The 19703-nt window shown below is 45.9% G+C and overlaps 1 protein-coding gene across 1 annotated transcript in view; it reads left to right on the forward strand.

Annotated features, from left to right (window-relative positions):
- LOC122790608 overlaps positions 1 to 19703 on the forward strand; it is a 1229598-nt gene that overhangs the window by 391026 nt on the left and 818869 nt on the right. The window contains exon 8 of the mRNA XM_044058134.1: positions 17169 to 17280. Coding sequence (XP_043914069.1) covers positions 17169 to 17280 — 112 coding nt within the window. The remainder of the gene's footprint in view (positions 1 to 17168; positions 17281 to 19703) is intronic.

The following is a 19703-nucleotide window of genomic DNA, read 5'->3' on the forward strand; positions in this document are numbered from 1 at the left end:
GCTAATTGTGAAGATTCAGAGAAATGACAAAGATCATTGTGGTGACCCCCTATTAACATCGGCAGTTTATTTTCCTTTATAGTGGCATTGACCAAGGGCATTTACCAGAGACTTCCTCACAAGTTTGGATTTGCTCAGTCTCAGGGCTAATTAGTTCACACCAGTTCGGAGCAACTACAGCTGACTACCTGGATGATACAGTCTTCAGTTTAAGTACTTGTTTCATGAGGATGTGCAGCAGTTGTTAATGGAGGCCTGAAAACCTGCTAATAGGAAATGTAGTTAACAGATGAATGAGGTTTTCTAAGTGGTGCCTAATTGGGAACAGAGGGTCCCTTGAAGTCAACATCTAATTTTAAATTGTGTGAGCTTCTTCAGGACAAATTAACGTTTGTGCCTTTTAAGGTGCATCTAGCAGCCATATCTGCTAGTCTGCCAGTGGATCCCCCTGTTATGGCAAAACAGTCCATGAAAGGAGTACTTGCATACAAGATCCCTTTGCAAGCAAATTCCTCCTTCACAAGATCTCAACTATGCTCTGGAAAAATTAACCTTGCCACCTTTTGAACCTGAAACTAAATGCGGAAAACTGTTGCTACTGCTCTGACGTCTGCAAGGCGAGCCTCCGAGCTGCAAGCTGTCGTGGTGGGACAACCTTACCTGATTTTCCACAGGGATAGGGTTAGTGCAATAAGCAGCTCTTTCATGCCGAAGGTGATCTTGTAATCCTCTCTGTAAGGGAAAGCAGTTACTTAGACTGGATGTGCACCAACAGCTCTGGTACTAGCCTGACAGAATAAAACTTTTCAGGAAGGCTTGAAAGACTTATTTCCTACACAGGGCCAAAATTGTCAACCTGCCTTTAAGCAAACAGTTGCTCATTGGTTGTCTTCTAGTTATATTTTTACACCCACCATGGTTAAGAGAATCCACGGAAGGTAAAGGCCTTGGCCTCTTCAGTGGGGTACTGGAAAGAAGTGGACTCAAGTATTCTAGAGGCAGCAGTTTGGTCCTTCATCCATACCTTTATGAAATACTAGAAGCTGGATGTCTTTCCAGATCTAGAGCAGGATTGACTAGGTCAATTTTCCAGGTATTCCTGGACCCTCATCCTTTGGTTGTGGGGTTTACTGTTCCCTTGCCCTCCCCATGTGTGGCGACCACTTGACTACCCACCTCAGCCACTGGCTGTTTCTCTGCTTAGTCTTCTGTTGAGCACATGTTGAATCCAAAGTATTGTAACCTACGCCCTGTGATTTGGACTGACTCAAGTTTTCAGAGCCATCCGTTCCTTTGGGTGCTTCAGCTTTTGTTTGGCCCTGATCTCGACATCTGATCAGAGGGGGGGTAGGTGTTGGGCACTGGTCTTAGATCTGCAGACTCAAGAACTGTGCTTAGCCATCTGGCCTCTGTCAGGATTCTGTCATTCTGAGACATGAATTCAATTAGCAAGTCTGACTTTTCCCAGTCATGTCCGTCTGGTTCCTTGGGCTTGACAGTGTTGGGACATCCCACACCATTATACCTAAAGTCTTTTCATATTATAGAATCTCCCATTTATCCCCCAGGGCCTCACATCTCTGGGTGGTGTAGAGAGAACCAGACATGAAGACAGTCCACCGGAAGCAGGACAAAGTACTAGTCCCTCCCAAGAATAGACATTTTTGGAGCATGGGCTTGGCAGTGGTTGCTGCACCCACCAAGAGGGAGATTTCCATGGTGAGCTGTACACACCCCTCAAATAAGTCTTTGGCATTGGACCATCGGGTGGAGCACACCTGTGCCTCTGCCACTTTTGCATTATATGCATTTTGTTTGGCACACCTGTCAAGGCTGTATGGAGATTTGGTTATAGAGACGGTGTACTGACACAGGGGGCTAGAGTCTCTAGAAGCCTAGCAGTCCACCATGCAGTCCATCTCTAGCACATCTGTGAAGCTTCTTTAAACTCTGCAGATGGTAGTACCTACGCAGCAGGGACTGGTGTTGCTGTGAGCATCCATGCCTGAATGCATTTAACCTTGTGGACTGCTTTAAGGTGTCTGTTCTAAGTGTCCCTGTATAATCTGTTTGATCCAAAGGTCAAGGATACTTTGGGAGTGAACAGGAGTGGATGACTGTTTTTGGGGTAGTTTCTGCACCCCAAAAGCTTCTTTTACGGGAATCTGTCCCCTCATATTCCAGCCTTTCTCCTAGGATATTACTGGTTATACTGCCCCATGTAGAGGGAGGGGTAGTTTCAGTGGATGCTGCCCCAGGGTGCAGGGGTGGTCTCCATACTCTGGGTTTCTGAAAGCCTTTTCAGTACCCCTGAAGGGTTTTCCAGTCGCCATTGTATTGGTGATGGTACATGTCATTACCTGGCTGTCCGTTCAGAAGTTTGGGAGGTCCTCGCTTCACATGCTTGGTTGATTCATATCCAGAGGTGATTCAGGTCCCTTATCTTTGCACTATGAGGGAGAACTGAAAGTTCTTTTTTGGCATTCTACATACAGTGAAGCAATGGTGGTGGTAAACTGATTTGCAACAGTCATCCAAGAGGCCCCACCAGACCAGAGTATCTAGGGGTTACTCAGCATCTTTTTAGTGCTAAAGAACAATGACCTCAGTCCCATACTAGATTTCAGCAGTTAAAATCTCTACTTAAAACAGACAATATTCCAGATGGGCATGGTGCACCCCATTCTTCCTCTGTTGAGGAAACAGTGTGTTCTGTAGATCTCCAGGATGCTTACTGCATCATGTAGAGATATTGAGGCACACCAGGAGGTTCCTTCACTTCCAGGTGGAAGATGTTAGTTCATTTCTGGGCACTGCCTTTTGGGCTCAAAGCAGCCTGCTTGGGTCTTCAAGTACATGGCAGTAGTCTCGGGCCTGGCTGAAGCTGCAGTGGGTACAGGCTTTCTTTCATCTGGATGACTGGCCCTTTACAGAAACCACAAAGGTGTCTATAATCCACTCCAGTGGCTACTTCAGCTGTGTCTCTGTCCTTGGGCATAACTACAAAACAATCCAACCTGCTACCATTACAGACCCTAGAATTTCTGATGTTCAGAAACTCAGGGTATACCACCAATCACGGTGTTATTCGTGTTTCACTGTTGCAGTCATCATATTTGTTATTTGCCTGCAGGTAGGTAGCCCTCAGCCGGCCTGAATATCAGAGTCTTCAGATTTCTGCGTCAGATGCTGTCGCTTCCTTGACATCAGGTCGTCAGGGGTTTAAAAACATGCAGCCGACGCCATTACATCAGTCTTTCTTGCCGTGCAGAAGCAGTTCGCAAGTCTGTTTGAGTTTCAGACCCGAAGTCTTCAAAAAAGCCAAGTACCCCATTGAAGATCCTTTTTCTTGCTCTAACCGATGTCTGTAAAAGATAACAATTGTCTTACCTGTGGAAAGCAAATACCTCAGATTTTGATTCTTACTGCATCCCCTGCTTGGGCCCAGACCACGACGTCCCTTGTTGGTTTTGTGCCTTCACCACCCGAACTATTCGTCGCCTGGCTATTTTTGCAGCTAATTACTTTCATACTCGTTCTGTGTACTCCAAAATGGCTTTGTCAAGCCATCAGACTACCAATCTTACGAAAAAACATAAGGCTAAGGACAGACTGCACAAGTCCAAAACTGCCGATGACGCTTACATTAAGCTAGTCGTCAGTCCGCCGGTACTCAGTGAGGAGCTTTCGCAGCTCATGATACCTGCTACTTCTGATTCACAGGTCTCAGCTGATTCACAGGCCTCTACTGAGACCATTTTGGAGTCCGGTATGCCATGAGATGTTTCTTCGACTATGGAACCTGCGGATGTCTCTACCTTGGATGGGTCTGGAGCTGTTGTGCAGGCACCGGCTTCTGAGGGTGTATTTAGGCCTACAGACATTCATATTAAACCGATGCCATCATTTTCATCCAGGCCAAAAACTCACTCCTAGTAAACCAAACTGCAGGCTCAGGCTCATATGCCTAAAAAACAAATGCTTAGAATGGCTAAAGACCTTACTACCTTAATTAGGGGAAGCCGGCCTTCCCCCTCTTGAGACCTAGAACTGATTTTCTTTGATTCTTCTCATCAGGAATCTGGTATTTCTGCTGCTCCTGATTACCAGGATTTGCCCTTATCTACGTAAGAGGATTCTGATGCAGAGGATTCCATTCTCTCTGCTTCCCCTCCAGATTATTTTTCTTTTGGGGAAACCTTGCACACTCTTGGGGAGCATTTCCGCTGGGAAAGCCAAGATTACTCTGACTCCAAAAAAGAGACTTGGGGAATACTTACTCCTACCTCAACACAGGCCTTTAGCTATCCCTTCTGTTCTGGACATTGTAGATGATGCTTTCTTGGAATCTAGCCTTTCCCCAGACACTTTGCCTCCAACTACCAGAAAACCTGACTGGTCTTAAGAGTACCTGACTCACAAGTTCCTCTTCAAGAATCCTCCTGTGGATCCAGAGACCATTTCCCAAGAACCAAAAGGCATTAAGGCTACTGCTGCCAAAAATCCTACCCCTTCTGATAGAGATTCGAGAGCCGTAGACAGATGGGGTAAGAAGGTATACACTTCTGCTACTTTGGCCATTAGGGCTTTAAATTGCCAGCTTCATATGTTAAAGTATCAGCAGCATGTTATGGGTCTACTTAAACAGAAAATTGTTGATTCTTGACTGTACTGAACACACAGAATTACAGGATTTAATGCATTCTGCAGAAAAAGTTGATAAACATACTTTTACAATGTGGTTTTGACACTTTAGTAGCATCTTGCAGGGCTGATGTCACTGGGTCTGTACTTAGAAGACATGCTTGACTTGAACAAAACTTGCCAGATCATGTAAAAGCTAAATTACTGGATGCTCCCTTAAACCACGACCGCCTTTTTGGCAACAAAGCAGAAGTCATCCTCAACAGGATGGTGGAGAAAGCTAAATCTATGCAAACTGTTAAAGATTTCCTACAAGTACAGCCTCCTAAATTCAGTAGGCATTGGCCTTCAAAGAACTGGTCCTTTCCAGTCCCTTCTAGGCCTTTTTAGTGCAGACCACCTAGACTACAGTCTTAGGCTACGCACTGACCTAAGCAGTGGGGGGCTCCCACTTCCAAAGCAGGGAGTAGTAAGCCACCCCCTTATGGAAAAATGGCACAATGACTTAACCTTGTAACCCTTCCAAGCCCTGCTCTACTACCTGCTCCCTTAGGAGGAAAGCTTGCCCTGCATGCAAAAAACTGGGAACTCCTTACCCAGGACAAATGGGTTTTGAACATAGTTTCCGAAGGATACAGATTCCACTTCCACACCCTACCAACCCCAAATGGTTAGCCAGACCTACCCCCAAATCAATGGGCGGATTCCCAACAGCAGGTTCTCTGTCCTCAGTATCAGGGCTGTTCAGCCTGTCCCAGCAGAACAAAGGGGACAAGATTTTTATTTAAGACTTTTTCTGGTACCCAGAAAAACCACCCATGGTATCCTATCTTGGACCTCTGTATTCTCAACACTTTTCTGGTAGTTCCAAAATTCACAATGCTAACTCTACAGCTTCTTCCCATGCTAGCCAAGGATGCTTGGCTGTCAACCCTAGACTTTAAGGAAGCTGACCTGCACATCCCAATAAGGGAATCTTGCAGGAAATACCTACGCTTCAGGGCAGGCTCCATGCACTATCAGTTCTCTGCACTTCCATTTGGCTTATCTACTGCGCCCAGGGTATTCACAAAGTGTCTAGCTCCAACCATTGCATTTTGCAGGCAGAGGCATTCAAATTTACTCATACTTGGACGATTCTCATTCAAGCAGAAAGCCAGGACTTGCTATTACAGCACCTGGCATTCGTAAAGAAACTTCTAACCTGACTGGGGTACACCATCAACTAAAAGAAATCTCACCTAGCACCCTGCCAACAGATTGTATTCCTGGGAGCAAGCTTGACCACCACTTCTCACTCCAGAGAAAAATGTTTATTTGACAACCTACTTCAAACTATTGGTCACAAAACCCCAGCTATCTGCAAGGAAAATACTGCACGCCCTGGGGTTTATGGCCTCTTGCATTTTACTAATTCAGTATGCAAGACTACATATGAGGAAACTCCAATGGTATCTAAAAAGTATATGGTGTCAACATTCTCAGGACCTAGAAACAATTTCTATCATTCCATCTGAAGTAGTTAACTTCATTTGGTCTGCAACCTGTGGGTATCCGATCTGTCCTCTGATCTGAGCCTGCAGCTTTACCTAGCTAAAAGATCTGAGCTGCTAGCTCCTCCCCTACCCATAATCCCCTGCTACACATACCCAGATCTAGTTTGCCGCGGCTTCTAACAGCTTTTAGAGATGAGCTCTTAGGTGTGGGTGAGAAATTACTAGTTTTATAAAAACCTTTTAAAATCGTTTTTTTCTAAATTTTCTTTGGTGTGTGTATTGTTTAGCCCCCTTTATCGACTAGTATATTTAGCGTATTTTTTTGTGTGGTAAATTTACTTCAAATTTGTTTCAATCCCTTCCCCTAGTGCGCGAGTGTGGTGTAATGGCTGAAGGACCTAAAGCCATTTTTTTTAAATGCACTGTGTGGTCATAAGCTGTCCCCAGCCGATGGCCACACAGTGCGTTATTTGCCTGGGGGTGGCCCACTTATCCACGAGCTGCCAGGTTTGTGTGGCTTTCAACCTCCGAGCTATCGGGGATAGGAGGAACAAGCTAATCCTGGCGAGATTGTTGCCCCTGGATTTTTCTTCCCCTCCCTCTAAGGCACCGGCCGCAGCTGCGGCTTCCGTTCCTTCCAATCCCCCTCCCTTGGGGACTCAAACTCACTCTGCTTCTCAGGGTGAGGGGGACTCTTCTTCCCCTTCTAAAGAAAAAAGGGATAAGGACTGGCACAGGCATAAGGCGGGCTGAGTCTCATCCCTCAGCCCTGCCAGCGAAGGTAGCTAGTCCCGCTAAGAGGGTCTCTGGTTCTCCTCATTCTCGGCTCCATTTTCCTTGCTTTTCCCTGGAGCTGGAAGAGGAGTACTGGTCTTCCTCGAGGCAGCCCTCCAGGCCCGCCACTACGACCTCCAGATCCACCAGAAGCTTGACCGATGCTGATTTTGACCGGGTGATGTGTAGTTTCCTGCAGGCTCAAATGCAGATGGGGGTGCTCGGCCCCTTTCTTTACCCCGATCGCTCCTTCTCAGACCCGGTTTAGGAGTCTTCGGATCCCTGCCGTTTCTGACCCAGAGAACAGTCTGTGCCGACAGTCTTACTTAGATGCCGACTATGCCCTCGAGCGTGTCTGATCCTAGCTCTCTGGGTCGAGAGCAGAACGTTGGATCCTTAGAAGGAATGGTGTGTGGTGCCTTTTAGGTCTGAGCGCACACCTCTCTCGGGTCCGACTGCTTCGGCTCCGCCGATCCCTGCATCGGAGCAGAGTGGGCTGCTCTTGGAGCCAGGAGAGAGCAGTTCGCCCTCTGCGTTTGTAGTGGCGAGGGTGCTGTCGGACTTCCAGATCCCCAGTCCGGGCTGCGGATCCATCAGTCACCCTTGCACATTTGGACCTGTCCTCAGTCATCCAGCCACAGGGACAGCCTGCATCGGTGCTCCAGTTGGTTCCCTTAGAGGAACAAGATCCCGTGGGTGAGCCCTCCTCGGATAGCCCCAACGAGGAGGTTCCTCATAAACTGAAGTGCAAAAGGAGGCACCTGGACTCCCCCGAGTCCCTCACAGAGGACACAGACTTAGAGGAAGGGGAAGGTTCCTCAAGGTCACCCCCTGAGGAAGTCTCCTTTGGAGACATCATGGAGATGTTGCGAATCAGAGGAGGGTGATCTGCCCAAAAACCTTCCTCGAATGAATCTGTGTTCCTGGAGGAGTTTGATGCAGGCCTGTCTACTTCTTGGGTGTGTGTCCCGGCTGATCCCCTGGTGGACTTGATTACCACCAGGGCTTGGAAGGAGCCAGGCACCGTGGAGCCAATTCCCAGAAGGCCAGACAAGATACTTGGTCCCCCTTCTGATAGGCTGGCATGGTCTAAAGGTTCTCCACTGGATGCCATGGTGGTGGCAGCTGCCACTAAGAAGGAACTAGCACAGGAGAGTTCCTTGGTCCACCTTCCAGATAAGGAATTTCTGAAGTTGGACCGCATTGGAAAGTGGATGTTTGTTTCAGCTTCCATCTCTGTAAGGGCGCTGAACTATGTGGCACAAGTCATCGGACTCGCACTTGATTAAGGAATACGCTGGAGCCCCCCTGGAGTCCATGGCGGCCGAGGACAAACGCACCTTCTCAGTTCGCATGGCCACTCTGAAATCTATTACTAACATCTATGCGGCTATTCTCCCATGCCACGGAGGGAGCGGCTAGAGCCAGCGGAGCAGGCATCTCTCTGCAGCACCATGGCTGGCTCCACCTTTGGGATTTTGTGGAACCCTTCAAGGCGTCCTTCGCGAACGTGCCCTTTGGCGGTTCTACGCTCTTTGGCAAGACCGTCCATGACACGCTGGTCCAAAGCGAGAAAGACAGGAAGACCGTCTGCCATTGGGATCCGCTTCTCTAATCCCCAATGGTCCTTCTCGAGGAACCAGAGAGGACAAAAAAGATGTGGTTCCGGAAATCACAGCAGTCCCGTCCTGCTTCAGACCCCTCGTCCTTCAGAGGTAGAGGGGGACAAGGTGGACGCCAGCCCAGAGGCAGAGTGGGGCCGAGGAATCTCTGGTCTCGAACCTCAGAGGCCTGCACAACAGCCCTGAGGGCTTACCCGACTGTCCCTCTCTGGAGGCAGTCGGGGGCATCTGTCGGAGCACCTCCAAATTTGGGAGTCCATTTCTACGGATCGGTGGGTGCTCCGAATTATATCCAGAGGTTATTCCATTCCCTTTGACTCTTCTCCCTCCTTTGAAACGCCTCCTCGATGTCCCACCCGATCAAAGGGAGGCGGCAGCTTCAGAACTTTCGAAGCTATTAGAAAAAAGAGCCATCCAGCATGTCCCCCCAGGCCAGTCCGGATTGGGAAATTACTCCAGGTTCTTTTTAGTGCCAAAAAAGACTGGGGACCTGAGGCCTATCCTAGATCTCTCTTCTCTAAACCTGTTCATTCCCAAAGAGAAATTCCGGATGTTCACTCTGCAATCTGTTCTCCCCTTCCTACGGGAGAACGACTGGATGTGCTCCATAGACCTCAAGGATGCGTACTACCACATTCTGATGGACAGACTATCTAGGAGGTTCCTCTGCTTTTGGCGGGGAGCCGCACTGTCAGTTCAGGGCTCTTCCGTTCGGCCTCACCTCAACCCCCAGGGTGTTCACCAAGGTCACGGCAGTGGTCGCAGCCCACCTGAGACTTCAGGGCATTTGGGTCTTTCCGTACTTGGACGACTGGCTCCTCACCGCCTCCACCAGGCATCAGCTCTGCTCTGCCAGGGATTATACCCTGGCTCTTACTCAGCATCTGGGTATTACTGTAAACCTTCAAAAATCATTCCTTCATCCTGTGCAGGTTATGGAATTTATAGGGGCCAAGATGCACGCCACTCCAAGGCCTTTCTAACAGGTTGCACAGTTTGTCTCCATGTTTTGGCAATTCTCCAGTCCCCAGCCCCACCTGCAGAATTAGTCCTGAGAGCTTTGGGCTCCATGGCAGCAAAGGTCCTGTGCGCGACTGCACATGAGAATTCTTCAGTGACTCTCTAGGTCCAATGGTCACTTTTACTGCACCCCTTGAACACCCCAATTCCCTTGATCAGGGTTTGCAAGGACTCCTTTCTCTGGTGGCTTCACTCTCAGGAGCTGCGAGAGGGGAGACTGTTTGTCATGCCTCGGCCCCAAGCCACGTTGACCGCGGACGCTTCACGCCTCTGGTGGGGGGGCATGCTATGGGCAGAACTGTCTAAGGCACGTAGACTCCCTCAGAGACCATTCTGCATATCAGTGTTCTGGAGATGAGGGCAGTGCTTCTGGCGTTGCAAGCCCTACAAGACCTTCCTCCAGGAACCGTTGCAATTCAGACAGACAACATGGCTGTAGTCTGGTACATCAACAAATGGGGAGGAACCAGATCTTTATCTCCTTTGCCAAGAGGCTGAGAGTTTGGGAATGGGCGATGTCCACCAACCGCTTTCTGGTAGCAACGCACATTCCGGGCCAGGCCAACATCCTAGCGGACAAGCTAAGTCGCTTGATCCTCACACAGTACGAGTGGTCTCTAAACCCGTTAGTAGTGAAACAAATCTTCCTCAAATGGGGTCTACCGTGCTGTGATCTTTTTGCTTCTCAGTCAAAGTGCAGCAAATTTTTCGCTCTAATTCCCCCAATAGGGGAGAGCCCCAGAGACGCTCTGGTTCATGCTTGGCCCCCCGGTCTCCTTTATGCTTACCCCCGCTTCTGCTCATGACAAAGTTCCTGCAGAATGCCCATCGGTTGGGGAGCAAGATAATCCTCATAGCCCCAATTTGGCCTCGCCAGATCTGGTTCCCTTACCTGCGGTCTCAGTGTAGTTCCTCCTTGGATCTTGGATCCCATTTTGGATCTAATTTCTCATCCTGTGGGATTACAACCCCCAAACCTGGGTGACCTCAAGCTCACAGCTTGGTTGATCCAGTTCCGCTGATAGCAAGGACTCCTGGTATCACGTCACCAGTGGAAGCTATTCCGGTAGCAGAGCACAAACCTTCTACCAGAAAAATCTACAGTAGTAAATGGAAACGTTTTTCCATCTGGGCCAAAGACAGGGGCTTAGACCCCTTTACTGTCCCTATTCCGACTATTCTTGATTTTCTGTCCCATATCTTTCATCAGGGAGCCAATGCATCTACGATTAAAGTACAGTTGGCAGCCATCTCTCATTTTCACGTTGGGGATGATGTAGGATCGCTGGCTTCCACCAGGATTTGTAAAACTGTTTTAAAAGGCGCCTTTCTGTTAAAACCGCCAGTTAAGTCTGCAGTCCCACCGTGGGACTTATTGGTCCTACAGGCTTTGACGGGCCCTCCTTTCGAACCGGCTGCTTCTGCTCAGTTGAAATTTTTATCTTGGAAAACAGCCTTCCTGATTGCAATAACTTCAGCCAGGAGAGTGTCTGAGCTTCAAGCCCTCTGTTGAAACCCCGTTACCTAATATTTCATAAGGACAGAGTTTCTCTCAGGACTAATCCTTCTTCCCTAAAGTAGCCTCTGAGTCGAATATTAATCAATCTATTAATCTGCCAGTGTTTTTCTCCAATTTCCAGAACAAAGGGGGAATACACATTACACAAATTGGATGTACATAGGCAGCTGCGTTTTTATTTGCACAGGACAGCAACCAACCGCAAATTTGATCAATTGTTTGTGTCCTTTGCCAAGTCTTCTTTAGGTAAACCTATTACCAAAGTTACTTTAGCCAACTGGATTTCACAATGCATCATTCAGGCCTATTTATCTTCAAACAAACCGGTACCTTTGGGAATCCATGCTCATTCAACCTGATCCATAGCTACCTCTGCAGCGTTCTGGTCTAGAGTCCCTATAGATGACATATGTTCAGCAACTACTTGGTCCTCTTCTCATACATTCATTTCCCATTATAAATTGTATATGATATCTAGGAGTAGGGCTTCCTTTGGTTCCGCGGTGCTCTGGAATATTCTTCCTTGATGGCCGCCCAAGGTTTCTAGGTAGCTAGGGACTCTGTCCCACAGGTTGTAGACCAAATGAAGTTAACTACTTCATATAAAGAAGTTATGTAGTCACCATAACGTTCCATCTGAGTAGGTAACTTCATTTGTCTGCAACCGACCCCCCTCCATTCCCCCTAATCAGTTTTGTGCTTCTTAAACATGGGATAGGATTGCTCATTCTGTTAGACAGTAGGTTACTGGCCTCTTTCAAGGGTCTTGTGGAGTCTTTATAGTCAAAATCGATCTGAGGACGGGGGATGTGTAGCAGGGGATTATGGGTAGGGGAGGAGCTAGGAGCTCGGATCTTTTTAGCTAGGTAAAGCTGCCAGCTCGGATCAGATACCCATAGGTTACAGACAAATGAAGTTACTTACTCAGATGGAACATTATGGTGAGTACATAACTTTTTGCATCAAGACAGAGTTCCTTTGGTGGGCATAGGCCTGCTACCACAAGGGACTCCTCAGTCTACTCCCTTCCGCCCAAACCCTAACAGACGCATCAGACTATGCATGGGGGGCTCACATGGCAGGGCCGTGCATACAGGGCAAATGGAACCCAAGTCAAATGCACCTGCATATCAATCAGAAAGAAATGTTAGCTGTACAGAATGCTCTGACAGCCTTCAAAGACCGTATTCTTCCAGAACAACTATTGGTAAAGCCTGACAACACCAAAGTTATGTGGTACATAAACAAGCAGGAGGGAACCCACTCGTACCCTTTCTGCAGACTAGCCATGGCTCTGTGGAACACAGCCTTGAGCTACCAAGTACACCTGCAAGCTCAGTTCCTGCCAGGCAAACTAAATTTGCTGACAGACGACTTGAGCAGAAATCTCATGGACCCACACGAATGGAAACTAGAACCCAAAATATTCAACCTCTTGAACAAATGGAGAGAGTCCAGAGGTAGACCTGTTTGCCTCCCCTCAGAACTACCAGTTGCACAAATTCTACACACGAACTCCCTGCAGCCAAGCTTGGCAAGTGGATGACCTGTCCTTCAAATGGGAAAGCCTGTTTGACTTGCCTTCCTCTGCCTCTCCTCTTGAAGGTTTTACTAAAGATCAAACAGGACAAGCCAAGGACAATGCTGACTGCACCACCCTGGCCACGCCAGCACTGGTACTCCCTCTTGCGCAGTATGACACTGCTACAACCATAGCACCTGCCTCAGACCCCTTCCCTGTTGTCCCAGCAGGTGGTCCAGATTCTGCACCCTCCACTTCAAACCGTGAACCTTGCAGTCTGACTTATTCCTTGTGCTCTCCTTTAGCATGTCTCAGTAAGCAGGTACTGGATGTCATTCTGTTGGCAAGGAAGCCTAATACTAGAAAATCCTATGCCGAAAAGTGGAAAAGATGCTGCTGCTGGAGCCTGGTTCAGGGGATGGGCACAACTGTGCCCAGCTTACCTCATATTCTACAGTACTTAACAGAAATGCTCCACAGGGGCTTATCCTTGTCGGTTACAATTCATGCCTCTGCCATTTCAGCACATTATAATACTGAGCCACCCCTCTTCTCTCACTCCTTGCTAAAGCACTTCCTTAGAGGGGCCAAACATTTAAGACCCCCTCTGAGAGGTCCCACTCCAGCCTGGGACTTTAACTTTGTATTGGAAGAGTTCACCATCCCCCCCCCCCCCCCTTTGAACTGGCTGCCACAGCAGAGTTGAAATTCCTTTCTTGGAAAACAGCCTTTCTTCTAGCCATCACTTCAGCTAGAAGAGTGCCTGAATTACAGACCCTCATGGCAGTGGAGCCATTCATTATCGTCCATGTGGACAGGGTTTCCCTCAGGACTAATCCTTTTTTTATGCCCAAGGTGGTATCTTCTGTGGCCCTAAATCAGTCAATTCATTTACCTACTTTTTTCCATAATCCACAAAGAACGAATACTGCACTCTGGACTTGCACAGACAACTTAGGCTGACTTAAGCCTGTTATAAAATCTGAGCAGCTGCTAGTTAGCTTTGCTGCAGGGGCAGAGGGGAAGGCCATTTCAAAGCAAACAATTTCAAAATGGATAGTCCATTGCATTCATTTCTGCTACAAGCACCATGGAAAACCTTCCCCACAGGGGATAAGATCACATTCCACCCTGGCTGCATCTACATCTGCAGCATTTCTCAGAGGGATATCTAGAAGCTGCCACCTGGAGCTCTGTACATACCTTCACCAAGCATTACCACTTGCCTATCTTTTCTAAATCCAGAGCTGGATTTGCCACTGCAGTCTTGCAGGGATTAATAGCTGGCCCTAATGCTCTTTAACTTCCTCCTCCCTAACTTAGCTTTGGGAATCAACCCAAATATGATGAATGCAACAGTGAAACACGAAGAACATAGTACAGTTGTGTACACTTACCATAAATGTCGATGTTGGTGTATTCACTGTTGCAGTCCTGGTTGCCCTCCCTCCAGCCCCCTGACTTCTATTGGCTCTACCTCTCCTTCTGGTTAGTATATTTATTTTTTTTTCTTGTGTATTTGCTTTTTGATGGTTTACCATGCCATTTAATTGCTTCCTATTGTGGGGGCACCTGACATCTGGGGCAAGAAAAACTGATGTAATGGCGTCTGCTGCATGTTTTATACCCTTGACGACCTGACGTCAAGGAAGAAGCGACAGCATCCGACACAGAAATCCGAAGACTCTGGTATTCAGGCCGGCTAAGGGCTACCTGCAGACAGATAACCCAAATGTGATGACTTGCAACAGTGAATACACTCCAACATCTACATTTATAGTAAGTATACACAACTGTACTTTGTTCCTTTCCAGACTGTCCACTCAGCCAGTCTCTCACCATGTTCCAACAGTTTGCCGGTTTGTTCTCCCTGGTGTGGGGTATTTAGAATGGAAGGTATTTCAAGGTACCTAGTCAGTGAGAGGCTAATATTTGTTACTGTTTTGGAGATGAGCAGTCCTACTGTTGCAGGTATTTCATGGGTGTGATCTGCTATTCAGTCTGACAACACTTCAGTGGTATGGTACATAAGCAGGGAGGGTACCATAACCCTTGTGTTAAGAAGCCATGTGAGTATGGCGGTGGGCTGTCCTCTTTATGATAGCACCCTCTTTTTTTATATATGTATTCTGGGTGGGACTCTGCCCCACAGCAGGGGTTGAGATGGGAGGATGACAACCTATTGATAAATGTTGAGCTTACTGCAACCCTCGTTTCATGTCTTTTGACCATCATAACCATTTCTCCCTCCTTTTTCTCCCCTTCCAAATTTACTACTTTTGTGATAATTTTGGCTGACTGTGTAGACCTTCCAGAAGCTTGTACTTCTGGTACTGCTGCAGTATTCTTTTTTTAATTCCTCTTTTTCAGTTCTTTTCCCTCCAGATAGGGTATAGATAGGGCACAGGGCATACTCAAGCTGAGAAGAGTTGGAGAACAGTGTGTTATGGGTAGAGGAGGCAGAGATTTGGAGTTGAAGAATGAGATTGCCAGTCTCTCAGTCTGAATTTGTTCAATAATCCATATGTTGAGATGGATGAAAGAAGACCTTGATTTAGTGTTATGCATAGTACATGAGCTCTGTTTACTGCATTTTAAACTGTTGGGCGAGATTAAATTTGACTTTGTTACAGTTCCCAGATACACTGTCACGTTTACATTTGTGAATGCTACCACACTTCTCAGACATGTACAAAAGTCTTCTGTCATTAACTACACTACTTATTACCGTTTAGTCTATTATCCCCTTCTGTTTTGTAACAAGAGTAAGTTAAGCTATCCTTTTTTTTTTTTAAACTACTTCACCTGCATTTGCTGTTCAGGAATCTGCCTGCTGTTTTCCCTTCTGTAGCCAGCCTGATAGTGCAGCAACTGCTTTATGCATTATGAAAAGTGCAGCAACTGCTTTATGCATTATGAAAAGCGTCTTTATTGCTACCTCACTGACTTAATATGGGAATTGTAAGTGAAAGTGGAGAGGTTACTTTATCACCATATAGAACACACCAGGTAAGCACACCACCTACACAGTCAAAGCAGAGCACCTCCACTGAGGTTGAGCTCACTGTAAAAGTTTCCCAGACTAGGGAACTTCAGCCATTTGCCTGTATAGCAACACACCCATATTCACCACTCATACCCACAGTGTCACAAGGCTGAAGTCTCCAAGCCCTTAGTTCCATTCGGAGTACTGTTACAGTAATAAGCGATTCTGTTGTAAAGTATATGGGCACAACCCACACCAGGCTGCAAAAGAATTATGGTGAGCTGTCTTTCTGGAAACAAGGTGTAACGAGGGCTTGTTGCATACCTCTATCCTGGCATAATTTATGATCTGGTAGTGGTCCTGTTGGGTCTGAATGAACTTGAACACTCTCCAGAGAGATGTGCAGAAGGATGTGGTTGAGGTTGCTGTGCATGTGCTGGAGGCAGGAATGATACTGTTTTGTGTTTTGCTGTCACTCAGAATGACACCGATATTCAAAGACCAGATAATTGGCTTTAATGAAGGGCTATTTAGGTGGTGTCCTTTTAGGGGAATTGTAACTGTTGAATGTCATCTATACCCCTCAACTACAATCGCTGAAAGTCCATTGAACCTGCACCTGTTTGTTTAGGGACTTTAGCTGTGTCAGACTGGCCAACCTGCGTTTCAGTTTCTTGACATTAATGTTAATCCCCTAGCACAAGTTGTTTTAACTATTCTACTAGGGGCCCAAATGCCCTTGACTTTGCCATGTCATATGGCCATTGTTAAACACATCTTGTCTCTCTAAGTCTGTCCATAAATCCAGTGAAGTCTTTCCTTTAAAACTGGTAGCACTACCCTTGGCATTTACCTGTATTTAGGAACTTATGTGCAACCTTCAGTTAATTGACTTTTTTAAACTGCTGTAATCCTGTGGAGCATATTAAAACATGTACCCCTGGAATTCTATTCCCACTTAAATAGTTGGATTGATTTTAAGTCCTGTCTGCACAAAATGAGAAGCTCCAAAATGAACCATTGCAGTGGAATATCCATATAAGTTGTATAACAGGAGAAATTGTTTTTTAGATTTCCTGCTTCCCATAAGAGTGCACAAAAGTAAACTAGTAAAGTGCTTAAGGGTACTGTTAGGAAAGCTGAAGCGGAGTATGAACTTGGTCATTAAAAGCAAAAATTTCAGGTGTTTTGACTTGTTAGTAAGTTCCGAACCAATACCAGATATGTTCAGAGCTAGTCCACAGTAATACTGCTGACTGTAAAAAAAAATAAATAAAAATAAAAAAAAAAAAATGTTGGATATGTGGTATATGCACATGTAATGGACATGTATGCAAATGCAAATACTCAAAATAATTCATTGCCTAAGCAAAGAGCTTAATTATGCTTTTAGAAAAATCAGTATTTCCAAGTTCTGTGCAGTGTGTTCAAATTAGCTGTACATTTCCATTTTCGTTCATTGAAATACTGTACTTGTTTGTGTATAGACATATGTGACCGAAATGGAATTTAACTTGAGACTGAACTAACATTTGTATTCACCAATTCCACACAGCATTAATTATTGCATTTTTTTTGTATTTAGCCCCTGGAGCTTCTCTGTGAGAAGGCCCTTGGTACATGTAATAGGCCGCTGGGAGCAGGTGAAGCACTGAGACGTGTGTTTGAGTGCATTGCATCTGGAATTCTACTCCCTGGTAAGAGTTATACAAAGTGCATGCATAGAATAATTGTTCAGAATTTTTTTTATAATTTTCATTAACTGCATTCTGTTTAGAAAGGCACCAAGTTCTCGGCAGTCTGCATTACTTGTCAAATGTAAACTCATCTTGCTGTACCTTGTTTGCAATTGCAAGTTAACTGGTCTAAGGATATTTTTAGTCTTAAGGATGAGATTTAAAATGCATGTCAGGATAGTTATGTATGTAAAACAATGTAAAACTGGGTGAGTTAAGTGGCAAGACAGCTACACATATTTTCTTTCTCCATTCCCTTTTTGGCTTATTTCTTAGAATACTTTCTGCAGCTTCCAGTATAATGTGTGGTGGTTCTCAGGGGTCTGCCTTCAGAATCTCACACTCATTTCTTGAATCACTGCATCACATTTCACATGATTTTCTGCTTGTGTTATGTATATAGTCCTTAACTGCACAGCTGTGAAACATCCCTTCAAGGTGGTTTAGTATTACCTGATTTGTTGTGTTGGAGGATTAGCTTATCTGTCTTTGCCCTCTTCCCCTCCCAGATAAATTACTTCAGCTGCTGTTGTCCTGAACTTCTCTGGTTGCTAAAATGTCCAACCTGTATATGGAACCAAAGGGCACAGAACGTATGCCCAAATTTTGCCAAGAGAAAGATACTTGCATTAATATAGATGTAATCATGCCAAAAAAGAATTGATCCTGACTGTTGCAGAAAGAAAAAGTTCAAACAATTTTTTTGATGCAGAACAGGCCAAGGAGGAAAATGTTTATCCAACAAAAAGTTCTCACTGCTTGTCTCTTGCTATCCATATCCATTCTAGTTTTCAGTTATCTTTTGTTTAGTCTATTTCCATGTATCTCTGGCTGCTGTAATGTCTTTAATCCATACTGCTGAATACTTTATCTTGTGTTCCTATAAATGTGTATTAACTACAAAGGGCATATGTTTTAAGGAAAAAAAAACATTCACAGAAGAAATGTGCAACATTTCTGCAGAAGGAATGCTGCCACAACCATTGAAAAGGCAAGGAAATCCCAGTGAATGCAGAGTACGAGTTCACTGATAGTAATATTAAGCGAGTAATATTAAGCGCTTTTGTCAAAATCAAATTCCATTGGCTTCATTGGACCCTTCTTGGTCCCCATGATGCATCCTCATTATTGCAAAAAAATGTTCCAGTCCCCACCTACTTTCAGCTGCTGTAAGCTGATATTGACCACATTTAAGGTCCATAATAGCAGTTTAGTCAAATGTAAATACGTGGCAGCATAACTTTTTACTACCACAAGTCTACTGTTTTTCCTCTTGCATCTGTACTGGAAAACCTGCAGCAATCAGTAGTACTTTTGTCCCTGATTTTTTCTGCTGAATAGCCATCCTGAAATCCCTTTTCTCAAATTCATCTGCTCATTTTTTCCATGCCTCATATATCATTGCTCTGGGCTTACTTTCCTTTTTGTCTACGCTTGTAGGGACGTTTGTATTCCAAGAGTATGTATAGAGTATCCACTGTTAAAAAGCAATTTGTCCTATTCCAATGTTGCGGTATTCATTTGGTGTGGGATTTTCCACCTCTGGCAATCTGTCTGCTCCTATACAAAAGCTTTTGCCTGGCTGCTGTAGGTGCGTGGGACGTCGCACGTAGAGCCATAAACCAGGGACCGTAAATGTGACTGCACACAGATCTCAGAACTTTTCAGCCGCAGACGTCATCACTTTGATCGTTCAGCTCCTACTAATTACTTTGGAAAGAAGTACCCCGTTGGGTTTTTTGTTTTTCTTTTATCACTGCTTGTGCTTGGGTTTGCTGTAGTTCTTGGCTGATGTCGGCTAAAAAAGGCAAATATAATTGTGGCCGTCGGATACCGCACAAAGATTCCCATGATAAGCGTGTGTTTTGTCTAGTTGGGGATCACTACCATACATTGTGTTCCATTTGTAAGACCTTCGTGCCAAAGATGCTTCGCAGTCATTTGCTGTATTAAATTTATCTCTGGAACCAGTGTCTGAAACTCCTAGCACTTATCAGAATCTGTCGACCAACCTGAACCGCCCAAGAAGGCCAAAGTTTCCAGGCCTATTCCTACTGCCACTTCGCATCGGACATCCTTCCAGCTTCCGATACAAGGGCCGAGGTACGTCTGATTTCTGTCAGCTTTCCCTCCCGCTGAAGAAGCAGTTTCTGTAGCCATGGAATGCACGTCCGCGGAAACTATTCGGCCATCAGCACCAACCGACGTTGAGGGGGGAACCTCTTGTATGACCAACTGAGTCCTCTCCTACTTCAGGCTGGGCTTCAATCCCTAGGCTGTCCCCGAAGCCTACTTTCAAGGACAGAAGACGAGACGCATCACTCCCCCTTCTGAATCACAGCCATATTGGCAGTCTTTCACAAATTCTCTTATGCAAGCCTTCA

Source organism: Protopterus annectens, chromosome 16.part0 (assembly GCF_019279795.1).
Source record: "Protopterus annectens isolate FY-2018-M chromosome 16.part0, PAN1.0, whole genome shotgun sequence".
Classification (NCBI taxonomy): domain Eukaryota; kingdom Metazoa; phylum Chordata; order Ceratodontiformes; family Protopteridae; genus Protopterus; species Protopterus annectens.